At 43.6% G+C, this 23466-nt stretch overlaps 1 protein-coding gene across 7 annotated transcripts in view; it reads left to right on the forward strand.

Annotated features, from left to right (window-relative positions):
• TP53BP1 (tumor protein p53 binding protein 1) overlaps window positions 1-23466 on the forward strand; it is a 72972-nt gene that overhangs the window by 7189 nt on the left and 42317 nt on the right. For 6 of the 7 annotated variants that reach the window (XM_048866588.2, XM_075133290.1, XM_075133292.1 and 3 more), the window contains 5 exons: window positions 2219-2403; window positions 4212-4338; window positions 7294-7388; window positions 13953-14146; window positions 15510-16812. In XM_048866588.2, coding sequence (XP_048722545.1) covers window positions 2219-2403; window positions 4212-4338; window positions 7294-7388; window positions 13953-14146; window positions 15510-16812 — 1904 coding nt within the window. The remainder of the gene's footprint in view (window positions 1-2218; window positions 2404-4211; window positions 4339-7293; window positions 7389-13952; window positions 14147-15509; window positions 16813-23466) is intronic. The other variant, XM_075133289.1, reaches the window with a different exon arrangement.

Here is a 23466-nt window from a genome sequence, read left to right on the forward strand (position 1 = left end):
TGTCCAGAAAGTGGATCTCTTGTGTGGACTGGACCAGGCTGAGGTTGATGGTGGGATGGAAATTGTTGAAATCATGGTGGAATTCCTCAAGGGCTTCTTTTCCATGGGTCCAGATGATGCAGATGTCATCAATATAGCGCAAGTAGAGTAGGGGCGTTAGGGGACGAGAGCTGAGGAAGCGTTGTTCTAAATCAGCCATAAAAATGTTGGCATACTGTGGGGCCATGCGGGTACCCATAGCGGTGCCGCTGACTTGAAGGTATACATTGTCCCCAAATGTAAAATAGTTATGGGTAAGGACAAAGTCACAAAGTTCAGCCACCAGGTTATCCGTGACGTTATCGGAGATAGTGTTCTTGATGGCTTGTAGTCCATCTTTGTGTGGAATGTTGGTGTAGAGGGCTTCTACATCCATAGTAGCCAGGATGGTGTCATCAGGAAGATCACCGATGGATTGTAGTTTCCTCAGGAAGTCAGTGGTGTCTCGAAGGTAGCTGGGAGTGCTGGTAGCGTAGGGCCTGAGGAGGGAGTCTACATGGCCAGACAATCCTGCTGTCAGGGTGCCAATGCCTGAGACGATGGGGCGCCCAGGATTTCCAGGTTTATGGATCTTGGGTAGCAGATAGAATATCCCAGGTCGGGATTCCAGGGGTGTGTCTGTGCGGATTTGATCTTGTGCTTTTTCAGGAAGTTTCTTGAGCAAATGCTGTAGTGTCTTTTGGTAACTCTCAGTGGAATCAGAGGGTAATGGCTTGTAGAAAGTGGTGTTGGAGAGCTGCCGAGAAGCCTCTTGTTCATATTCTGACCTATTCATAATGACAACAGCACCTCCTTTGTCAGCCTTTTTGATTATGATGTCAGAGTTGTTTCTGAGGCTGTGGATGGAATTGTGTTCTGTATGGCTGAGGTTGTGGGGCAAGTGATGCTGCTTTTCCATATTTTCAGCCCGTGCCCGTCGGCGGAAGCACTCTATGTAGAAGTCCAGTCTGCTGTCTCGACCTTCAGGAGGAGTCCACCTAGAATCCTTCTTTTTGTAGTGTTGGTAGAGAGGTCTCTGTGGATTAGTACATTGTTCAGAGGTGTGTTGGAAATATTCCTTGAGTCGGAGATGTCGAAAATAGGATTCTCGGTCACCACAGAACTGTATCATGTTTGTGGGGGTGGAGGGGCAGAAGGAGAGGCCCCGAGATAGGACAGCTGCTTCTGCTGGGCTAAGTGTATAGTTGGATAGGTTAACAATATTGCTGGGTGGGTTGAGGGAACCATTGCTGTGGCCCCTTGTGGCATGTAGTAGTTCAGAAAGTTTAGTGTCCTTTTTCTTTTGTAGAGAAGCAAAGTGTGTGTTGTAAATGGCTTGTCTAGTTTTAGTAAAGTCCAGCCATGAGGAAGTTTGTGTGGAAGGTTGTTTTTTATGAGAGTTTTTTATGATCACTTTAGATAAGCTATTACCAGCAGGAGAGTAGTGTGTGTGTGTGTGTGGGGGGGGGAGAACCTTTTGTAGTGATAAACACCCATTTTTTCATGGTTTGTGTGTATAAAAACATCTTCTGTATTTTCCACAGTATGCATCCGATAAAGTGAGCTGTAGCTCATGAAAGCTTATGCTCAAATAAATTAGTTAGTCTCTAAGGTGCCACAAGTACTCCTTTTCTTTTTGCGAATACAGACTAACACGGCTGTTACTCTGAAACCTATTTTTTTAACGAGTGTCATCAGCATGGAAGCATGTCTTCTGGAATGGTGGCCACTTTGTATTGGTGTGGTGTAATGGTGGTGTACACTTTGTATTCTGTGTGGTAGTTGATATCAATATTTTTGAAAATGTAGAAAAACATCCAAAATATTTTAATAAATTTCAATTGGTATTCTATTGTTTAACAGTGTGATTAAAACTGAGATTAATTGCATGAGTTAACTGCAATTAATCACAGCCCTAATAAGTAATGTTTTAAAATTCTATTTAAAACCTGTTTTTGCAACTTTGTAATGAGCTGAAATCAGAATCTTGAGTTTACTTTATAATAAAAAGTGTTTAACTCTGCTTTAAATTCTACTTACCCCCACCCCATATTCACCTTGGGCAGGTGTATTTTGACATGGGTAAAAATATTTTATTTGTCCCTGCTATTGTGGTGAGGACGAGTGAGAAGATTTTTGTACCTGGGCTGGTAAATATTCATGATAGTTCTGCAACACTACTATAAATTGAATTTCCCAGGTCAGAGGTTATGTCTAGCTCTCCCAGAATTCCACAGCAACACAAAGAGACCAGCAGGATACAAATGTCTGTCTGTGATGTGCTTGAAAGTGGGTTGCAGGCTGAGAAGACACCTGATCCTGGTCTGCAGGAGTCAGAGATTTTGTCAACTCAGGAAGATATGTTTTCCCAGAGCCACACAACAGGTAAAAACAGACCAACTAATGCCAAAGTATCCATCCTAAGGGACAGTCACTGTTCTATTTTTTAGCTGGGGGCTATGCATCTGTCACAGGGTGACTGGCCCCTTTAAGAGGAAATAAGGTCCAGTGTAACTGGACTGATTATCTGCTGCCCAACTGGACTTGAGGGAAGGCACCTGGGGCTTATAAGCGTGGTTGTCTGCAGCTGCCTGGAAACACTGTAGGAGCAAGAAAGCTCCTATGAGGCCCTGAATCAGCAGGGGGAAGTCATCAGAGGGGGGGAAGTCCAGTGGAGAAGGCCAAACTCTAGGCAAGAGGTGCTGGGAGATCAGGAAGACCGATCCTCAGCGGGAAGGGCTATGCCCAGCTTGGGTTTGGGGCAAAAATATTGAACTGTAATGAGACGACAGATGCTCAGCCTAGCTGAAATTGGGATGAAGACTTTGTAGGTTTAACTTCTGTTTTGAAAGACTTTATACAAGATTTAAACTGGATCCCAGATGGCGAAATGTTTGAATATCTCGACTGTGTGGACTTTTTAAGGGACATTACTGGGCAGATGTGCCCTTTGACGGCATCTTACAGGGAAGCAGGTTACAGTGGGCAGAATGCTTTGGGTGTGTTTTGATTAAACGAATGTTTCTGTTCATGTGAAAGTACTCTGGAAAGCAAAACACAGCCTTCGCCTATGTGGGGAGCGTTCAGATGTTCTCTCGTTGTTCTGAAGTGAATCATAATAATGCCATTAGAATGGGTTGTTTGAGTATTCCTCACTTTTTCCTGCATGCGCTCCCCCCCCCCCCCCCCCCCCAAAAAAAAAAAGCATGGCCGTAAAACTGCTAATTGTTTTTGTGACGCTAGAAAAAGCATGGGCATGTATTTTAAGCCTTGTCCATGTTGGGGAAACTTACCCCAAAAATTCCTGTTGGTTCAGCTGAACCGGCATTATAATTGGTACAAGTGCTAGTGTAAAGGCTTCAGCAGCCAGAATAATTTTTTACCATATTTCAGTTACACTTGCTTTTCAGTAAGTTTAGCAAAACTTGGCTGTATGAACAGGAATATACAGAGGAAGAATAGGGAGGTTGTGTATATGTAGCACTTATAAGACCACTACTGGAATATTGTGTCCCCTTCTTGTATCCATACTACAAAAGGATATTGAAAAACTGAAGAGGTTTCAGAAAAGAGTTACAAAAATGAATTGAGGTCTGTAAAACATGCCTTACCATGAGAGACTTAAGACTTTCTACTTAGTTATTGAAAAGAAGTTTAAAAAGGTGACTTGATCGTGGTTTAAAGGCCGGGTCAAAACAAAATTGCACTGGTTTAACTAACAGGTGTGATTTTTAAACAGCTTTAGTTAAATTGATATAACTTTGTTAAGTAGATTTTACATCCAGAAGGTTTATCTAACAAAAACAGTAAAAGCAGTGAGTTTTCTTCTTTGTTGTTGCCAGAGCCTTGTCTATACTTGTGCTCCCACCAATTCTAACCTTGATTTGGCTGAACTGGTATTGGAACCATTGAGAATTTTTTCCTACAATTCTTTAGTGTAAACACTTATAATCCAGTATGAGAGAGCAGGCCACTTTTGCCAGCCAGTAACAAGCCTTTTACCTTTTAGGGATATGACGCTTGCATTTCATGTGCCTTGGACCTGTGGTTCCAAAATCCATTTTTGTCTCACTGAGAATATTGGTCTTTGTCAAACTGGGAGGTAACTTTGCAGAAGTGAAAATCATCATCATGATTTTATCTGGATAACTTGCTTTATAATAATCCAGTCTGTTTCCTCTTGCTCCAAATAGCTTCAGAGAGTGACTGTACCATAACCAGGGTGGAAGTGGGAGGTTCCGTGGCATGCACCCCTGCTGGCACTCTGCAACTCCTGCATCTCTCTGTGCAGGGGTCCCTTGGTCAGGAGAGTCTTTCCACGTAAGCAAAAAAAACAAAACAACAACACAACCCCACAACACACAACCAACACCTCTAATATGCACTTGTCCTGCATGGGATGAAAGTCACTGAGACAAACAGCCCAGCACAGCAGGTGGGGTTAAATCTTCCAACATGGATTACATTGTAATTGTGGTTTTCTGCAAACTGAAGTCTTTGAAGCTTAATAGCTTATAAGGTATAATTCTGGCTTTTCACATGGGTTTCCATGGGGGGGGGAAGACACTGGGCTCATTGGTAACCTTTCAGCCTTCCTCAAGGAGAATAGGGGACCTTACAGGGTTTTCTGTTAGATGAGTGGGGACTTCATGCTGCTTGGGAGAGAATTACTCTTTTTTGCCTTTTGGTTCTATTCAGGTTATGCCAAGTTGCAGGATGTAGAGGAGTTGTAAAATCTGTTTGGTTTTAGCCTCCAAAGTGATAACTAAAAAATTAAGCTACATTATCTTCCATCAGTTTTCCTGAACTCCCAATAGCTTTCTTGGGGAAGGTGTCCCCAGCTCCATGCACACTTCAGGATCTCCTTGCTAGCTGTCTCTGAAATAAACGTCAGTGCAAAGCTGACTGAACGGGGATACTTCAGAGTGTCTGTCTACAGCTGAGAAGAGGGTTTAAAACTTGTTAGGCATTGAGGGGCTATTTGGGGAAAGGGGTGCCTACACAAAAGGAAATGTCTCCATTTTATTCAGAGGAGCCATACTTCTGATGCAAAAACACCTTGTTAATTTTCTGTGGCTAGGGTGGAGGTTTAAATTAGGAGAAACTGGGGGGAAGTTGACTGGTACTAAAGATGACTGTGGTCAGACAAAGTCCTCTGCTGATGATACAAAGATAACTCTTCTGGTAAAGGATAGAACAGATTGCTTCTTTTGACCTGCAAACTGGATCAACTTTCCCATTCCCTAGGATAGCCATTCATATCTTCACCAAGCACTGATCTCCTCTTCATCACTGAGACCCCCCACTCTGCCAATCACCTGGTCTCTCTCAAGATAGGATATCTGCCTGCTGCCCACCATCTTATGCTTCTGAGACTTCCAGACCATCAGTGTTAGTGACTTCTCTTCCACTCTCAGCTTGCTCCTCCCTGTTGTCTCTTCCCATGACATGGTTGTCGATTCTCTGCATTCTACACTCCCCTCCACACTTCTTTGCCCCTCTCTCCCATCACAAGGCCCACCCTAACTCTTCCCCATCATCTGCATCCTCCACTGCCACATTCTCACAGCAGAACATCTGGCAGTAGTTCAGTGAGCATGGTCACTTTCTCCACTACTGTTCTCTCCTCCTTCAATTCTGCTAACATCCTAGCCAGGCCCTCTGCTTCTCCACTCAGATTCCCTGTGTGCGCAGTCCCACTCACCTGTTCATCACCTTTTGACTCCTTTCTCAAACCTCTCCCCAGCCCCACTTCACTCTACACAGGATCTTTACTGATTCTCTTTTTTCCCCCCCTCTCCCCCCCGACAAAACTGCCAAATTTTGATGACTTCTAAGCCTTCCCTTCCTCCCCACCACTTTCCCCATTGCCCCTGTCACTCATGCAGGAGCTTTTCATCCTCTGGTGTTGTCCTCTAACCCTTCAGCCTACCCTCGTAACCCCACCCAGGCACTAATCTCCCTTTCACCCATTCTTCTCTTCACCCTTTGTCCTTATTATTCTGTCTTTCTTCTCCTTCTACTGTACAAGCTGCTTTAGTCTCTCCCACCTTTAGAACAAACAAAAAAACCTCCACATGGTTGACCCCCATGTAGTCCTGCAGCGACCGCCCCATCTCTTCTCCCCTTCACTTCTAAATTCATTGAACAGACTGTTTACAGCTGCTGTCTGGAGTTCCTCTCTTCAAATTCCATCCTTGACTATCTCCAATATGGCTTTTTTCTTTCTCCTGCACACCTCTATCATGTTTTCCTGGGCTACAGTTCAGAACTGGTACTCCATCCTCGTGATAGAAGGATACAAAACAATGAATGGTATGAATGATTCCCATTTATCTCTTCTCATAATAGAAGAAACAAGGGGACATAGTTAAACTCAAAGACAGCAGTTTAAAGCTGTTGAGAGGAAATTTGTGAACAATGTATAACTAATCTGTAAAACTCATTGACTTCAGTGCTATCTTAAGGCAAGATCTTAGTAAAAATCAGACTACGCACTAACATGAGGAGTAATGCACAGCTTCATTAGGTAGAATAAAAACGGTACAATGGACTTGAGAGGCTTGGGTTCAAGTACGTGCCCCACCACAGACTTCCTGTATGGCCTTGGGCAACTCATTTAGCCTGTCTGTGTCTGTTCCCCATCTGTACAATGGGATAACAGCATTTCCCTGTCACTGTGAGGTACTGTGAGGGTAAATTCATTAAACATTGTGAGGCATTCAGGTACTTTGATAATGGGGAGCAGATAAGTACCTGAGATGATAAATAAGGGAACATGCTTCAGAGCATAAGTCAACCACTAACTTCCTCTCCGGGCAGGTTTCTTCTTAACCGAAGGACGTTATTGCATAACTTTCTACCCCAGAGTTCCTTGCACTTTCCTCAGAAGTATCCAATATTGGCAATTATCTGAGACAAGATAGTGAATTAGAGGTCTCCTCCATTCTTGACAGTTTTTTTTTTCTGTATGTCAGTACAATGCTTGTTTTCACATCTGTCAAGTTATTTTAACTGCAGTCTGAATACGTAGGATTCTCCCTGCTTTTGGGCTGTGTTGTGATCTGTAGACTGTTGCTACATGGAAACTGAGCTGCGGGTCCCCTGCCTGTACTCTGCAGTCATTTGAGGGATTTAGGCTCATTGGCTTGATTGTGTTAGCTGGTGAAGCAGGCTCCCGTTGTGAAAGGCTGGAGCTACTCTTGTGGAGTATGAGAAATAACTAAAGCATTAAGTGATCTGTGATTTTATTTTTATTTATTTATTCCTCTGCAGTTATTCTTCAGGCCTAATTACTCCTTCTCCTGATGCCTTTAGATCCCATCCTCTTATCATCTCCAGTAGTCCCACAGAACAGGAAGAAACAAAAGGTAAAACTTCTGTGAATACTGATCTGGTTTTGGCTTTTCCCTATACCCACTCCTCCAGCCTGTGTGTCTAGCTTCCTCCAAACACTGCTTAGAATCATGTCATATGGTAATCTGCATAACAAGCGCCTCTCCTTCTCCCCCTATACAGCTCTTCCTCAAGAGTCTTCAAACTTGATTGATTCCTTAAGTGCACATGCAATGGGCCACTCCCGCATTGGCTTTCCCTGTACCTTTGGGAGAAGGTGATAGTACATGAAGAGTAGGGCATCATCAGCTAGTTTCCCCTTCTCTCTTGGTAAGATGGGGATGCACTGAACACGGGATGCCGAGGGCCAGTTGCCATTGTGCTTCCTTGGAGGAAAGGCATTCATGCAACAGGATAGGTACTGCAGGGCAGCAGGAATCCCTCTTCTCTTTATGTATAAATATATTTGGAGGGGCGGGGAGCCGACAACTACATTAAAGAATCACTGTACCTTAATTCAGACCCTTTGTGCATTATAATACCATCTTTAATTTTATAATCACATACTACTGTTTCCACAGGACCCCTGCCTCATTCAGTGCACGGAAAGGACAGTGCTCAATGAATGCGTAGCTATTTGATATTTTTCTTCACCCCCCCCAAATACTTGATATTTTCTTATCTTTCTCATTCAAAGTGTGACTCCAGGCCTTATTAAAACATACACTATCCAAACCCTGCACTGAATAGAAAATTATTAATTTCCTCATGGGTGTTGCTATGGTGTATTCATTGTAGCATCTGGGGGCTTCAGACATTATTTTCAGATGATTCTCTTACCAGTACCCATGCAAAGTCAGGTGGTATTATCCCTATTTTACAGATTAAGAACCAAGAAAGTGACGTTAAAGCCAAAGTTATCAAGTGCTCACTAATTCTGAGTGCCCAACTTGAGACGCTTAAAGCTTGATTTTTTTTTTTAATAGTACTTAGTATTTTTTAGCACCTTTCATATTCAAAGCACAGAACCCCTTGGACTTCACGTACAATTGAAAAGCTCAGCACTTTTGCAAATGTGGCCCCAGATGTATCAAGCTAGGCTCCCAGAAAATTAGGAACACACAATTAGTGACCACTGGTGGAAGGATTGATTTCAGTGATTTGCTCAGCATCTTGTAGGAGCTTTGTGGAAAAGGCAGAGGTAGAATCCAGTTCTCTAGGATGGCATTCTAATGCCTTAACCATTTGTGGTGGTCTTCACTCTGGAAGTGATGACTGGAAAAAGGCTAATGTAGTGCCCATCTTTAAAAAAGGGAAGGAGGAGGATCCTAGGAACTACAGGCCAGTCAGCCTCACCTCAGTCCCCAGAAAAATCATGGAGCAGGTCCTCAAGGAATCAATCCTGAAGCACTTAGAGGAGAGGAAAGTGATCAGGAACAGTCAGCATGGATTCACCAAGGGAAGGTCATGCCTGACTAATCTAATCGCCTTCTATGATGAGATTACTGGTTCTGTGGATGAAGGGAAAGCAGTGGATGTATTGTTTCTTGACTTTAGCAAAGCTTTTGACACGGTCTCCCACAGTATTCTTGTCAGCAAGTTAAAGTAGTATGGGCTGGATGAATGCACTATAAGGTGGGTAGAAAGTTGGCTAGATTGTCGGGCTCAACGGGTAGTGATCAATGGCTCCATGTCTAGATGGCAGCCGGTATCAAGTGGAGTGCCCCAAGGGTCGGTCCTGGGGCTGGTTTTGTTCAATATCTTCATAAATGATCTGGAGGATGGTGTGGATTGCACTCTCAGCAAATTTGCGGATGATACTAAACTAGGAGGAGTGGTAGATACGGTGGCAGGTAGGGATAGGATACAGAGGGACCTAGACAAATTGGAAGACTGGGCCAAAAGAAATCTGATGAGGTTCAACAAGGATAAGTGCAGGGTCCTGCACTTAGGATGGAAGAATCCAATGCACCGGTACAGACTAGGGACCGAATGGCTAGGCAGCAGTTCTGCAGAAAAGGACCTAGGGGTGACAGTGGACGAGAAGCTGGATGTGAGTCAGCAGTGTGCCCTTGTTGCCAAGAAGGCCAATGGCATTTTGGGATGTATAAGTTGGGGCATTGCCAGCAGATCGAGGGACGTGATAGTTCCCCTCTATTCGACATTGGTGAGGCCTTATCTGGAGTACTGTGTCCTACAGTTTTGGGCCCCACACTACAAGAAGGATGTGGAAAAATTGGAGAGAGTCCAGCGAAGGGCAACAGAAATGATTAGGGGTCTGGAACACATGATTTATGAGGAGAGGCTGAGGGAACTGGGATTGTTTAGTCTGCAGAAGAGAAGAAAGAGGGGGGATTTGATAGCTGCTTTCAGCTACCTGAGAGGTGGTTCCAAAGAGGATGGTTCTAGACTATTCTCAGTGGTAGAAGAGGACAGGACAAGAAGTAATGTTCTCAAGTTGCAGTGGGGGAGGTTTAGGTTGGATATTAGGAAAAACTTTTTCACTAGGAGGGTGGTGAAACACTGGAATGCATTACCTAGGGAGGTGGTAGAATCTCCTTCCTTAGAAGTTTTTAAGGTCAGGCTTGACAAAGCCCTGGCTGGGATGATTTAATTGGGGATTGGTCCTGTTTTGAGCAGGGGGTTGGACTAGATGACCTCTTGAGGTCCCTTCCAGCCCTGATATTTTATGATTCACTCGTGGGGAGCATTGCCTAGTAGTCAGGGGCTTAGGCCTTTGACTTGCAGAGGGGTTTTTAGGAGGGGAGCTAGGCCTTCGCACTCCAGCCCAAGGCTCTGTAAGGGCAACAAAAGCATCTAATGCCCAGGAATGCCTTAAGGCTGCCTTCCCTGGGCCACTTCGTATCATCCCTCTGTTGTTCACAGTCCGTACAGGAAAACGTGAAGGGGGTCAGTTCACTGCATGGCACCTCCTTGTGTCCGGGCATGGCAGCTTTCTCCCTTTTGGGGCATCAGCTGATTCCTCTCATGCCTTGGCCCTCTGGTCAGTTCAATTCTAAGTCTCTTCCTTTCAGGGGCAGTCTATAAACAAAACACAGAATCAATACACACAAGCTGGGTTAGTATGTGAGAGAGGGAAATGCCTCCCTCTCAGAGTTGATAAAAAGTAGGTCCTCCCTTCCCCTGGGGGGGAACCTTCAAGCAGCTGTGGATGGGAGATATCCTGCTTTCCCTTAGGAGCTGCAAGGTGTAGGTCCTCTCTCTTCCCTGGCCTGCCCACAGGTGAGCTGTTCTGCTCCTTTTAACTTCTCCAGTCTGTGCTGAGCTCAGAGAAGCTCCTGAGCCCCTTGTTGCCTGGTATATGGTTTGTATATGCCATCATACCATAAGACAGTCTTTATTCTTCCCGCAATCCCCTCTTTGTTCACCACACACCTTCCAAAGAAGCAGGGAACCTATAGATTCATAGATATTTAGGCCAGAAGGGACCATTATGATCATCTAGTCCGACCTCCCGCACAACGCAGGCCACAGAATTTCACCCACCACTCCTAAAAAAGACCTCACACCTATATCTGTGCTATTGAAGTCCTCAAATTGTAGTTTGAAGACCTCAAGGAGCAGAGAATCCTCCAGCAAGTGTCCCGTGCCCCATGCTACAGAGGAAGGCGAAAAACCTCCAGGGCCTTCCAATCTACCCTGGAGGAAAATTCCTTCCCGACCCCAAATATGGCGATCAGCTAAACCCTGAGCATATGGGCAAGATTCATCAGCCAGATACTACAGAAAATTCTTTCCCGGGTAACTTGGATCTTACCCCATCTAAAAACCCATCACAGGCCATTGGGCCTATTTACCATGAACATTTAATTACCAAAACCATGTTATCCCATCATACCATCTCCTCCATAAACTTATCGAGTTTAATCTTAAAGCAAGATAGATCTTTTGCCCCCACTACTTCCCTCGGAAGGCTATTCCAAAACTTCACTCCTCTGATGGTTAGAAACCTTCGTCTAATTTCTAATCTAAATTTCCTAGTGGCCAGTTTATATCCATTTGTTCTTGTACAGAAAACATCTTCATTTGTTACACAACCCTGTTTCATTCCTTAAGCACCATCCAGCTTGTGCACTGTAGGAGACAGGTTCTGTGGAAAAATAGTATGTGATTAAAGTCCGAATTATCATCATGGAGCCACAGAAGGGGCTGAATTATGTATGCAGAGGCAACCCTAATCTTACGCTTCCTAAGTTCTGAGTACATGTCTTTGCTACCTTAGTGTTCTTTTAACATTTTTTTAGGGCCCTACCAAATTCACAGTCCATTTTGGTCAATTTCACGGTCACAGGATTTTAAAAATAATAAATTTTATGATTTCAGCTATTTAAACCTGAAATTTCACAGTGCTGTAATTGAAGGGGTCCTGACCCAAAAAGGAGTTGCGGGGGGTCACAAGGTTATTGTAGGGGAGGTTGCGGTACTGCTGCCCTTACTTCTGCGCTGCTGCTGATGGGGTGTTGCCTTCAGAGCTGGGCGCCCGGCCAACAGCCGCCACCGCTCTCTCTGGCAGCCCAGTTCTGAAGTCAGCGCAGAAGTAAGGGTGGCAATACCATGACCCACCTCTCCCTCAAATAATCTTGTGACTCTCCTCCTGCAACTACCTTTTGGATCCGGACCCCCAATTTGATACACTGATCTTCCCCAATGAAATCTCTATAGTATAGAGTAAAAGCCTACAAAAGACGAGATTTCATGGGGAGAGACCAGATTTCGTGGTCCATGATGTGTTTTTCATTACCATGAATTTGGTAGGGCCCTAAACATTTTTAATGCAGTTTCCCAAGGGGTGTGTGTGTATGTTTTGTTTTATTTCTTTTTTTCAAAGACAACTGAAAAAAGCACAAATTCAATCATACAGATCAATATTGATCCCCATATAGGTTGTTAGCAGGGTTGGGATCTTTAGCTCCACAACACAGACCTCTACAACTTGAGCTAACTGAATGAATAACTGGTAGCAGGAGTAGGCTGTTATCCTCCATGTAGACAATCCACTGGAAGGGGGAGAAGACGTGTTTTGCCGGTGAGTTCATGCCTATTTGCTTGACAGCAGAAGATTGTTTTGTCTCTGGAATCCTGGATTCATTTCCAGGCCCTGGAAGGAAATATTCTATAATGGTTGGATCCATCTATCCCTGTTTCTTTGCCCCCCTCTCCTTACTCCTTCACATTTTTTCATTGCTTCCTGCTTTGTCCTCAGTGCTGCCTGGGTGCTAATAGGAGACACTGAAAAGAAGGATGATCTAATGGTCATGGTGCTAGCCTAGGACTTGGGGGATCTGGGTTTATTCTCTGCTCTGAGCAAGTCATCTTGGGTAAAATTTTCAAAAAATGCCTAAGTCACTTTTGAAAATGGCATAGGTATGCGGGAGCCTAAATCCAGTTGACTCAGTAAGATTTAGACTTCAAGTCCTTTTGAAAATGGCACTTAGAGATTTTTGAAAATTTTACGCTTAGTCTCTCTCTCCCTCAGTTCCCCATATGTAAAATGGGGATAACACTTCCTTACTGCACAACAGCTGTGTGGGAGAATAATTACATTAAAATTTTTAGGTGCTTGGATATTAGGATAATGGGGACCGTAAAAGTGCCTACAATAGATTTTAAAAATCCTGTGGCTGGAAACTGAAGTTAGATAAATTCAGACTAGAAAAAAGGGACACTTTTTTTTTTTTTTGGGTACTGTAATTAACCCTTGGAACAATTTCCCCAGGGCCGTGGTGGGTTCTCCTGCACTTGGAGTCTTTAGATCAAGATTGTATGTCTCTTTTCTAAAAGATCTGCTGCAGCCCAACCAGAAGTTATGGGCTGGATGCAAGAATCACCAAGTGCAATTCTCTGGCCTCTGTTATACCAGAGGTCAGAGTAGATGGTCATAATGGTGCCTTTTGGCTTGAAATCCGAGACAACACACAAGACACTTTCCCTGCTCCGTTTTGGTGCCCAGTGCCACAGCAGACCTCAGTTGCTGGGAAGAGCAATTGCAGGAAAAATTCTGCACAGCCCTGAAATAGCGTGCTCAGTTGCTCTGTGGTATGGTGCATGCATGGTTCAATTGACATTTAGGAGCTGGGTGGGGATGGAGCATGCTCAGTGTGGGAGAATAATGCTGCCAGACTCGGAACAACCTCTACTGAGCATGTGCAAAACAGATTTTATTTTATTTTCCACCAGGGGGTTATAACATGGGTACATTTAGGTTTATTTTCACAGAGATGGCAAAACGCACATCCCTGATACCAGGGCAAACCCTCTGGCAAATTTCAAGTCCCTTATTCAAAACAGAGATGTGGTAGAATTTCTCTAACAAAATGGTTGCATGAATTTTTTAACATGGGCAAAACATATTGTTTCCTAACCTGGTCCTAGGAAATGGCTGAACCACTTTTGCTGATTCTTCCCAAAAGAATTCAACTTGAGACAGATGCCTCATATGAAAAATTTCAACACAAACCATTAGTTTGGCAAAGCTATCAGCAACTAAACAGGATCTTCTAATGGAATATATTAACCATTAATTTTAAGGTGTTGCTTGCAGCTATAATTAACTTTTTAATTTCCTTCTTTTAAATCAGATGAGCAGATGGATATATCTGCTCCAGCAGAAGGAGGAGACCTACAGGAGAAGCAGAAAGGAGATGAGCCAGTGGACACTGGCAGTCCACCAGAACCTCATGTACTACCACAGGTTTCAACTCCTGTATCCCAGAGTGCCCCAGCCTTTGTTCCTGGATCCTTCCCTATACCATCACAACCAGAGTTTTCCCATGTGGGTATTGAAGTGGAATTTCCCCCCTTAGTTTCTTCCTGTACCGTGGTCCCTTAAGTTTTGGTACATGGTTGATTGTAGGGGATTGGTTTTTGGCTCATTCTCTGTACCCTGATGTGTGGGGTTCTCCTGCTTAGTTGGCTATAGAGATCTTCCTCATCCCCACTAGTCATTCTATGGTATTCTAATACACCCACCATGTACCATTGTATTCTTGGAAGAAAACTGCAATGTGATTTAAGAGACTCTTATCTGATTTATTCTTGCTGCCTGTCTTTTAGTCTGTCCTAGGAAACACGTGAGATTCTCTTTACAATGGCTTTGGAGGTCTCTTTCTGATTCTGATTTGCATATCCTATGTCTCAAACTACATCCTCAGGCTAGTCTTCTGCTGGGATATGTCGGTAAAATGGGGGCTGTGTGAGACCCCAGCACCACTCTTGATTATGGAGAGAGTGAAGCACTGATATTTTGTAGCACTGCATTTAAAACGTAGTCTTTTAAGGCCTGTAACTAATCATTGCAGTTTTCCTTTAAGAATTTCCTGTCTAATGTCATTTTGGTCTTTCCCTTGCACCTTTTGCTACAGGAAGTGAGGTATCCTTTTTGAATAGTGGACTCGTGTGGCTTTTTTATGACTTAAGAAGACTTCTTTTCATCCACCTAAGAGTAGGTGGGGGTGGGGTTTAAGGTTTTATTGGGAGAATTTAACCAAGACACACCAGTTAATAATGTCTCTTCCTGAGGAAAAGGTGACTTTGGTGCTCTGATATCGTGGTTGGTTGCTGCTGTAGAAAAACCTAATAGAGCACTTTGCATAGCTTCCTAGCACCCGGCTGACGACATAGCACCTTTCTTCCTTCCCTGTGTTTATGCTGGGGGGTGTGTCATGTGAGATCAAAGAGGTATCCATCATCGCACCTCTGACCGCACAGTCATCTCTTTTGAGATGATGATGAATGATGGTCACTTCCCTTCACAGCAGAAGGGCAGTTATTGCTCAGATAAGTGGAAAATAGTCCCCTTAAAACTTGAACAGGAGTACTTGTGGTACCTTAGAGACTAACAAATTTATTAGAGCATAAGCTTTCATGGACTACAGCCCACTTCGTCGGATGTTAGTCTCTAAGGTGCCACAAGTACTCCTGTTCTTCTTGCGGATACAGACTAACATGGCTGCTACTTTAAAACTTGAGTTTCTGGATGAATTTTCTGTGTCCCTGAACCAAGGTCCCTTACTAGGAGATAGGACTGCTTGTGAGCTGTTTGGGTGCCTGATGGATGGATCAGATGCCAAGCCTGTAGGCTAGAAGAATGTAAACTGTAGAGTTTTTTATTTTTCTTCTATTTTTATCCTTTTTAGGATATTTTTATTTCAACTCCGAGTCTGGAGGAGAAGCCTAGTGGAGAAGAGAAGAGTGGAGTTTTACCTAGTTCATGCTTGCCAGCAGATGTCTCTGAAACCACAGAGGCTCCACCAAAGATCCCCACAGGAGATCCTGAATTTTCCTGTAAGCTAGTACTCTCTGCAAGTGAATGCAGCCAGCCCACAAAGACAGAAGGCAACACAAGCTCTCTGAAAACCAACCAAGACAGTGAAAACACACAGGTTGAGATGGATTCTACACTGCAAGCTTCAGAGCTGAAACCCTGTTCCACAGAAAGTTACAGTGTACAACTGAGGCTGAGTGAGGACAGCCAAGCCCTGCTCAGTGAAAACTGTGAAAAGCCAAAAAGGGAGGCTGAGCGAGCTACAGGAGAACCTACCATTTGTCCTGTTGCTGAAGGTGTAGCAGCAGAAGGGTCTGTAGCACAGCTGGCTTGCATTGATCTCACATGTGATTCTGGAAGTCAGACAGCTGCCACTCTGTCTGTTCAGTCTGAGACTTCAGCACACACTCTGGGTCAAGAAGCATTGACTGAGATCAAGGAAAAGTTATCAGGAGAGGCGTCTGAATTTGAAGCAGTCCCTGAGACTCTATGTGAGGAACAAGGAGGAGAAAGGCAGGCAGAAGAGAAGCAGCTAAATGAAGAGGGATCCTCTGACCCTCTAACTCTGTCTCGGGGGCTGATTCTTGTAAGGGAAACACAGGAACACGAAGGCCAGGAAGTGATGGAAGTGGAATCCAGTGAGGCTTTTGGCAAAAACTCAGAAAAACTATGTGACCTGAGCCATGGGTTGGTACAGATGGATCCAGAGATCAGGAAAAAAGAAACCTCTAAAGATTCTAATGTGGTCGCTGAAGTTAAAAGCATGAAGGATCTGTCCCTGAAGCCTGCTCCAGAAGATGTGCCAAAGCTCAGTGAAGTTCCCCCTCAGCCTTTTGTGGGAGAGTCGTTGCAACAGCAGGATGGCTCATTGCCCCAAGTAAAGGTGGATGTTGCCCCAGGATTAGCATCATGTACCAAAAAGTGTGCAGGCAGTCCAGGGAATAGGAGTCAAGCTGAAGGTGACCTGGAATTGAAACAAGTTCAGAAGGATCAGCAGCCACCTCCAGCTCCTTTAGAGAGAGGGGATGAAGTGCCAGCAACACCGCAAGAGAGCCAGCAGCCACTTCTGATGACGTTGGAGAAGGCAGCAGATATGCCTGAAAAACCATTTAAAACGAGTAATCTGGAGCAGGAAGAGGAGAGGGCAGCTGACCAGTCCCCCTGTCCATCCAGTGGTAAGTGTATTTAATGTAGTAGTTCATCTCTGTCTAATGTGTGTTTGTAATGCAGAGGAACAGTTTTGTGTAATTCTCAAAGCTTCCCCAGTAGGGCTGATCCCATGCTATCTAAGGGGCATATTGTCTTGCAGTGATATCTAAGTGCAGAGCTGCTCCAGGACTTGATACTACTTGCATAACATGCATTTTTTCTCTTTCCTCTTCTTGGTTGTGCTGATACCATCCTCAACACTGAGGTAACTTCTGCGGGTTCCCATTTCCTTCTTTCCTAACCACTCCCTCACTCCATTATTCTGGGATTCTGCTGCCACACAACCTTGAAAACTCAGAACACTCTCACACTGGCAAATGCTCAAGGATTTTTAGGACTTAGTGCTTTTGTTCCTAGTGAAAAAATTAAGCATGGAAGGGAGGGGACTCCTGTGGGAGTCTCATAGACTTTAAGGTCAGAAGGGACCATCATGATCACCTAGTCCGACCTGTGGCCTGCCCGCTCCTGAAATAGACCCCTAACCTCTGGCTGAGTTACTGAAGTCCTCAAATTATGATTTATAGACTTCAAGTTTCAGATAATTCACCATTTGCACTAGTTTAAACCTGAAAGTGACCCATGCCCCAGAGAATGCGAAAAACCCCAGGGACTCAGCCAATCTGACCTGGGGGAAAATTCCTTCCCGACCCCAAATATGGCAGTCAGTCAGACCTTGAGCTTGTGGGAAAGATCCACCAGGCAGATACTTGGGAAAGAATTCTCTGTAATAACTCAGAGCCCTCCCCATTCATTGTCCCACCTCCAGCCTTTAGGGATTTTTGCTACTGGCAGTTGCTGATGGACCACATGCCATCATAGGTAGTCCCATCATTCCATCCCCTTCATAAACTTATCAAGCTCAGTCTAAAAGCCAGTTAGTCCTTTTACCCTAACTACTACCTTTGGAAGGCTGTTCCAGAACTTCCCTCCTCTGATGGTTAGAAACCTTCATCTAATTTCGATCTTAAACTTGTTGATGGTCAGTTTATAGCCATTTGTTCTTGTGTCCACATTGGCGCTTAACTTAAATAACTCCCTTTTCCTCCCTGCTATTTATCCCCTCAGATGTATTTATAGAGAGCAGTCATATCTCCAGGCCTCTCTTTTATTGTTTTCATAATCTTCTCTTTGCATTTTCATGTTGAGTTTCTTGTTGGGAAGAAAGGAGTAACTTTGAGGTAGATGAGGCTCCCACTAAGACTAGATAGTGCGGGGGCTTGTAGGAGAGAGAGAATGGAATCACCATGGTTTGGAAAGTCTGTATCGCCAATACCAGCGCTGCTCCTGGATCCTCCATCTGCACCTGTGTTCAGACAGAGAGCCTGACCATGGATGCCTCTACCCAAGTCTTGATGTGGATTTGCAGAGGCTGTGGCCTTTATTTCCCCATCATAGAAAGCCAGGCTGGCGAGATCATGCAGTGTGGCAGGTGCCTAGTGGTAGGCTCTCTCAGGCATCTGGTGGAAGAGCCACAGGAGGAGGTGGCCAAGCTGAAGAGCATCCAGGCACATCAGGAACTCCTTGAAAATATGCATATGGAGACCTACAAGGTTAAGGAAGCAATCCAACTGGAGAGGACTTTGGAGGATAAAGCTAAAATTCAGAGGGATCTTGATAAAATTGGCGAACTGGGCTACATATGAAAAAATGAAATTCAACACAGACAAAAGGTGCTATACTTAGGGAGGAAAAACCAGATGCACAGATAGAGAATGGGGGACAACTGGTTTGGCAGCAGCACTGCTGAGAAGGATCTGGGAGTTGTGGTGGATCACAACCTTGACGTGAGTCAGCAATACAATGCTGTTGCAAAAAAAGCAAATACAGTTTTGGGTTGCATTAACAGGCGCATAGCATGCAAGTCATGGGAAATGATAATACCACTCTACTTGACGCTGGTTAGGCCTTAGCTGGAGTACTGTGTCCAGTTATGGTCACTGATGTATAGAAAGGATGTAGAGAAACTAGAAAAGATACAGAGGTGAATGACAAAGATGGCCAAAGGGATGGAATGCAAGCCATATGAGCAAAGGCTGAAGGAACTGGGTATGTTTAATTTGGAAAAGAGGAGATTAAGGGGAGGACATGATAGCGGTCTTCAAATACTTGAAAGGCTGCCATAAACACAATGGAGAAAAACTGTTTTCTCTTTTCTCAGAAGGCAGGACAAAAGGCAATGGGTTCAAACGGTTGATAACAGTTTTAGATTAAGTCTCAGGAAAAACTTCCTAACTGTAGGACCAGTAGGAGAATAGAACAAACTGCCTAGAGTAGTCATGGAAGCTTCTTTGTTGGAGGTTTTCAAAAAAATGCTGAATAGCCATCTGTCTTGGGTGGTTTAGACACAACAAATCCTGTATCTTGGCTGTGGGTTAGACTAGATGATACTTGTAGTCCCTTCTAGCCCTATGGTTCTAAGATTCATCCATGTGGGCACTTAGATGTCTGTGCATTGAATAAAGACTATAAATAATAAACAGGAAAAACTAGAAATACTAATTAATAATCATAATTATAACATAATTGGTATCAAAGAGACTTGATGGGATAATTCACATGACTGGAATATTGGTGTAGAAGGGTACAGCTTGTTCGAAACGGACAGGCAGGGAAAAATGAGAGGCGGGTTTGCCATGCATGTCAATGACTACATTTACACTGAGGTCAAGATTAGGGTGACCAGATGTCCTGATTTTATAGGGACAGTCGCAATATTTGGGGCTTTGTCTTATACAGGTGCCTATTACTCCCTATCCCCATCTCTATTTTTCACACTGGCTATTTGATTACCCTTGTCAAGATAGAAGTGGGAGGCAGACCTGTTGAAAGTCTCTGGGTAAGGATAAAAGGGGTAAAAAACCAAGAGTGATGACATGTTAGGGCAGTGGTTCTCAAACTATTGTACTGGTGACCCCTTTCACATAGCAAGCCTCGGAGTACGACCCCCCCTTTATAAATATATAAACAAGTGTTTTTAATTTAACACTATTATAAATGCTGGAGGCAAAGCGGGGTTTGGGGTGGAGGCTGACAGCTCGTGACCCCCCCATGTAATAACCTCGTGACCCCCTGAGGGATCCCGACCCCCAGTTTGAGAACCCCTGTATTAGGGGTTTACTATAGACCACCTAACTAGGAAGAAGAGTAGATGAGGGTTGTGGATTTTTTGTTTTGTTTTGTTTTGCTTTTTAAAACTAATACAAAATCATCCAAAGCATAGGACTTGGTGGTGATGGGGGACTTGAAATACACAGATATCAGTTGGGAAAATAATACATCAGAGCACAGATTATCCAGCAAGTTCTTGGAAAACATTGGAAACAACTTTTTATTCCAGAACATGGAGAAAACAACTAGAGAAGAGGCTGTTTATAGATTTGATTCTGACATGTAGGGTCTCACTGGTTGAGAATTTGAAGATACAAGGTAGCTTGGGTGAAAGTGATCATTTTATGATCAAGTTCATGATTCTAAGGAATGGTAGGAGAGAAACCAGCAAAATAAAGACAATGGACTTCAAATTAGACTTTAGCAAACTGAGAGATTTGGTAGGCAAGATTCCGTGGGAAGCAAGTCTAAGGGAAAAAAAGAATTGGCAGTTTTTTAAAGAGAGATTATTGAGGGCACAAGAGCAAACTATCCTAAAGCATAGGAAGGATAACAAGTATGGTAAGAGATCGCTATGGCTTAACCAGAAGATCTTCAACAACCTGAACTTATTTAAAAAAAAAAACAAAAAAAACACACAAAGTGGAAACTCGGTCAAATTATGAAGGATGAATATGAAAAAAGCCCCACAAGTATGTAGGGACAAAATTAGAAACGCCAAAGCACAAAATAAGATTCAACTACCTAGGGACATAAAGGGTAACAAGAGAACATCTTATAATTACATGAGAAGCAAGAGGAAGACTAAGGACATAGCAAGTACATTACTCAATGAGAAGGGAAAGATGGTAGCAGACAATTCAGCAATGGCCAGAGTGTTAAATGCCTGTTTTGCTTCAGTTTTCACCAAGAAGATTTGCAGTTGATTTGGACGACTAACATAGTGAACATTAATGTAAATAGGGTAGGATCTGGGGCTAAAATAAGGTCAGAACAAGTTAAGAATTATGCAGTGTTGTGCTGTGTTGGTCCCAGGATGTTACTACCTCACTCACGTTATGTCTCTGTCTTCTATTGGATCAACTTCTATTGGTGAAAGAGACAAGTTTTCAGGCTTACACAGAGTTCTTCTTCAGGTCTGGAAAATGTACTTAGTCTTTCCCTATTGCAGGGAGTTGATGGAGCTTTTCCCCACTGCCAGACCCTTTCTGTGTGGTGGGGGAATGCTCCAGCAGCTCCCCACTAGTGGTGCCTTTCCTTGCTGCCAGAGCCTTTCTGGGCAATGGGGAAAGGCTTCAGCAGTGGGGAGGCTGCAGGGCACTACATTGCTGAAAATAGACGCATAGATGGGGGAGGCACTCTTTGGGCATGTAGAGAGCCATGTAGGGTACATACCCTAAGGGTTCAGGCATGTCCTTACTCACCTAAGCAGTGCCTCATCTTCTACACTGCTGTTTATATCCGTACTAGGGGCATACAGTGTATGTACTCTACATGCCACCATAAGGAGTGTGTAGTGTAGACATACCCTTAGATATGTGTGCGTCAACTCTTTAAATGCCGTTGACTGCTCATTCATATCACTGAGTACTACTTCACTTAGTGCACTGTTAGGTCATTAAACAAGAACTCTGGGTTGCTATCTCTAAATTCTGCAGGAAATTTCCCTTTTAAAAAAATTGTTTCATTTAAAATACAAGAACAAACTTAGTAATTTCACTCATTTGAAAAGATATACAAGGGAAGTTTCATTAGAAGGCAGTAGTGGTAATCTTGATATTTCAGTGTTAAATCAAAAATGAGGTTTTTTGGGCTCTGGAGTTGTCTTTGCAGGATGGACAGTCTGAGAGGTTGTCGCACAAAGTTGAGAGAAATGGATAGTAGTTGATTCCGAAATGGAGTAACTCTCTAATGATTCTCCCTCTTTCCCCCGCCCCCATATTTGTGCAAATTTTACAAGATTTTGGCCATTTCAGTGCGGGTAAGAGTGCCTTCTACAAAGAGGTGTGAAATTCCAATATCTTACAGCACCGTTTTCCACTGAACGTAGCAGTACGTTTCTTCTACAGTTGAAACTGTATTCACAACAGTTTTGCCATTGTGAACTAAATACATTGTTTTTCCTGTCCTATTACTGCAGTAGAGGGATGCCTCTCGCTCTGAAGTTGATCATGAAAGTGAGGAACTGGGAACATTGAGTATCAGTAGGTGACTGTGTGTTGTCTTTATGCAGCTCTGCAAAGATTGTCTTATGCCAAGTTAACCATATCTAAACCTTCACAATGATTTTCTGGGTATATGAGCCGCTATTTGCTTTGTAGGTTCATCCATTATAGCAATATGTATATTGCTGTGATTATGGCAGGTCTTACAATGCTACATAATTCTGTTGAGCTAAATTAAACTGCTCAGTAGGAAGGCATGTTTGTGAATCATTTGGCAGATTCAGATAGGGCAGTCTGGGACCTGGACCAATGAAACACATAAAAATATTGGACTAGTTAAATTCCATCCCCTGAGGATGGGTGGCCCCTGCAGGATTGTCCCCTAAAGCTTGTTCTAGATTGTTTGTTCAGGTGATTAGTCTTTTTAGCTCTGCTCTAAAAAAACTAGACATAAAGTAATAGATATCACTGTCAAATTTTCCTACGTTGTTGTAGCAATGTTGGTCCCAGGATATTAGAGAGACGACGCATGTGAGGTTATAAGTTGGTCCAATAAAAGATATTACTTCTCACCTACCTTGTGTCTTAAGACATTCAGCTTAAATTTCCCTTGCTTAACTTCTGCCCATAACTGCTTACTACTCTAAATTGTGCCACTCCCTTTTTGTTTTCAAAGACTTGTATACCTTTATAACTTCCTCTTCTCTCTCACTTCGTCCATCAGTCTTCAATTGGCCAAGATATACTAATTTATTTGAATCTTTCCTGGTCAGTCTGTTTAGCCCCTTAATCAATTTTGTTGCTGTTCTCTAACTTACTTATCTACATCTTCCTTCCTTTTGTTGTTGTTGCCTTTTATGGCATCTTTAACTTCTTCCTGATAACTTTTCCAACTTCTTTATATTCTTTTTGGCTCTCTGCCCTTTTCCTCAGTTTTTGTGACATGGGACACACTAACTGCTGGGAATATGAGATCCTGGTTGGAAAGGTCAAGGGAGGGTGTGCCTACATTGTAATTAAAAACATGCCTGGCCAGTGCCAACTGACTGAGGCTAGCAGGACTCTGGCTAAGGGGCTGTTTAACTGTGTTGTGGGCTCGGGCTGCAGCCCAGGCATTAAGACCCTGCAAGGTGGTAGGGTCTCAGAGTTTGGACTGCAATCCAAGCCCAGACATCTACACCACAGTTAAATATCCCCTTAGCCCAAGCCCTGCTAGCTCAAGTCAGCTGATATGCGCCAGCCCCTGGTTTTTAATTGCAGTGTAGGCATCCCCGAAGTGGCAGATTTCCTTATGCCTGAACAGAAGTCGTTGAGATGAAGTCCAAGTGTTAGAGGGAAGTTTGGATG

This window comes from Caretta caretta, chromosome 10, assembly GCF_965140235.1.
Source record: "Caretta caretta isolate rCarCar2 chromosome 10, rCarCar1.hap1, whole genome shotgun sequence".
In the NCBI taxonomy this organism is placed as follows: Eukaryota; Metazoa; Chordata; order Testudines; family Cheloniidae; genus Caretta; species Caretta caretta.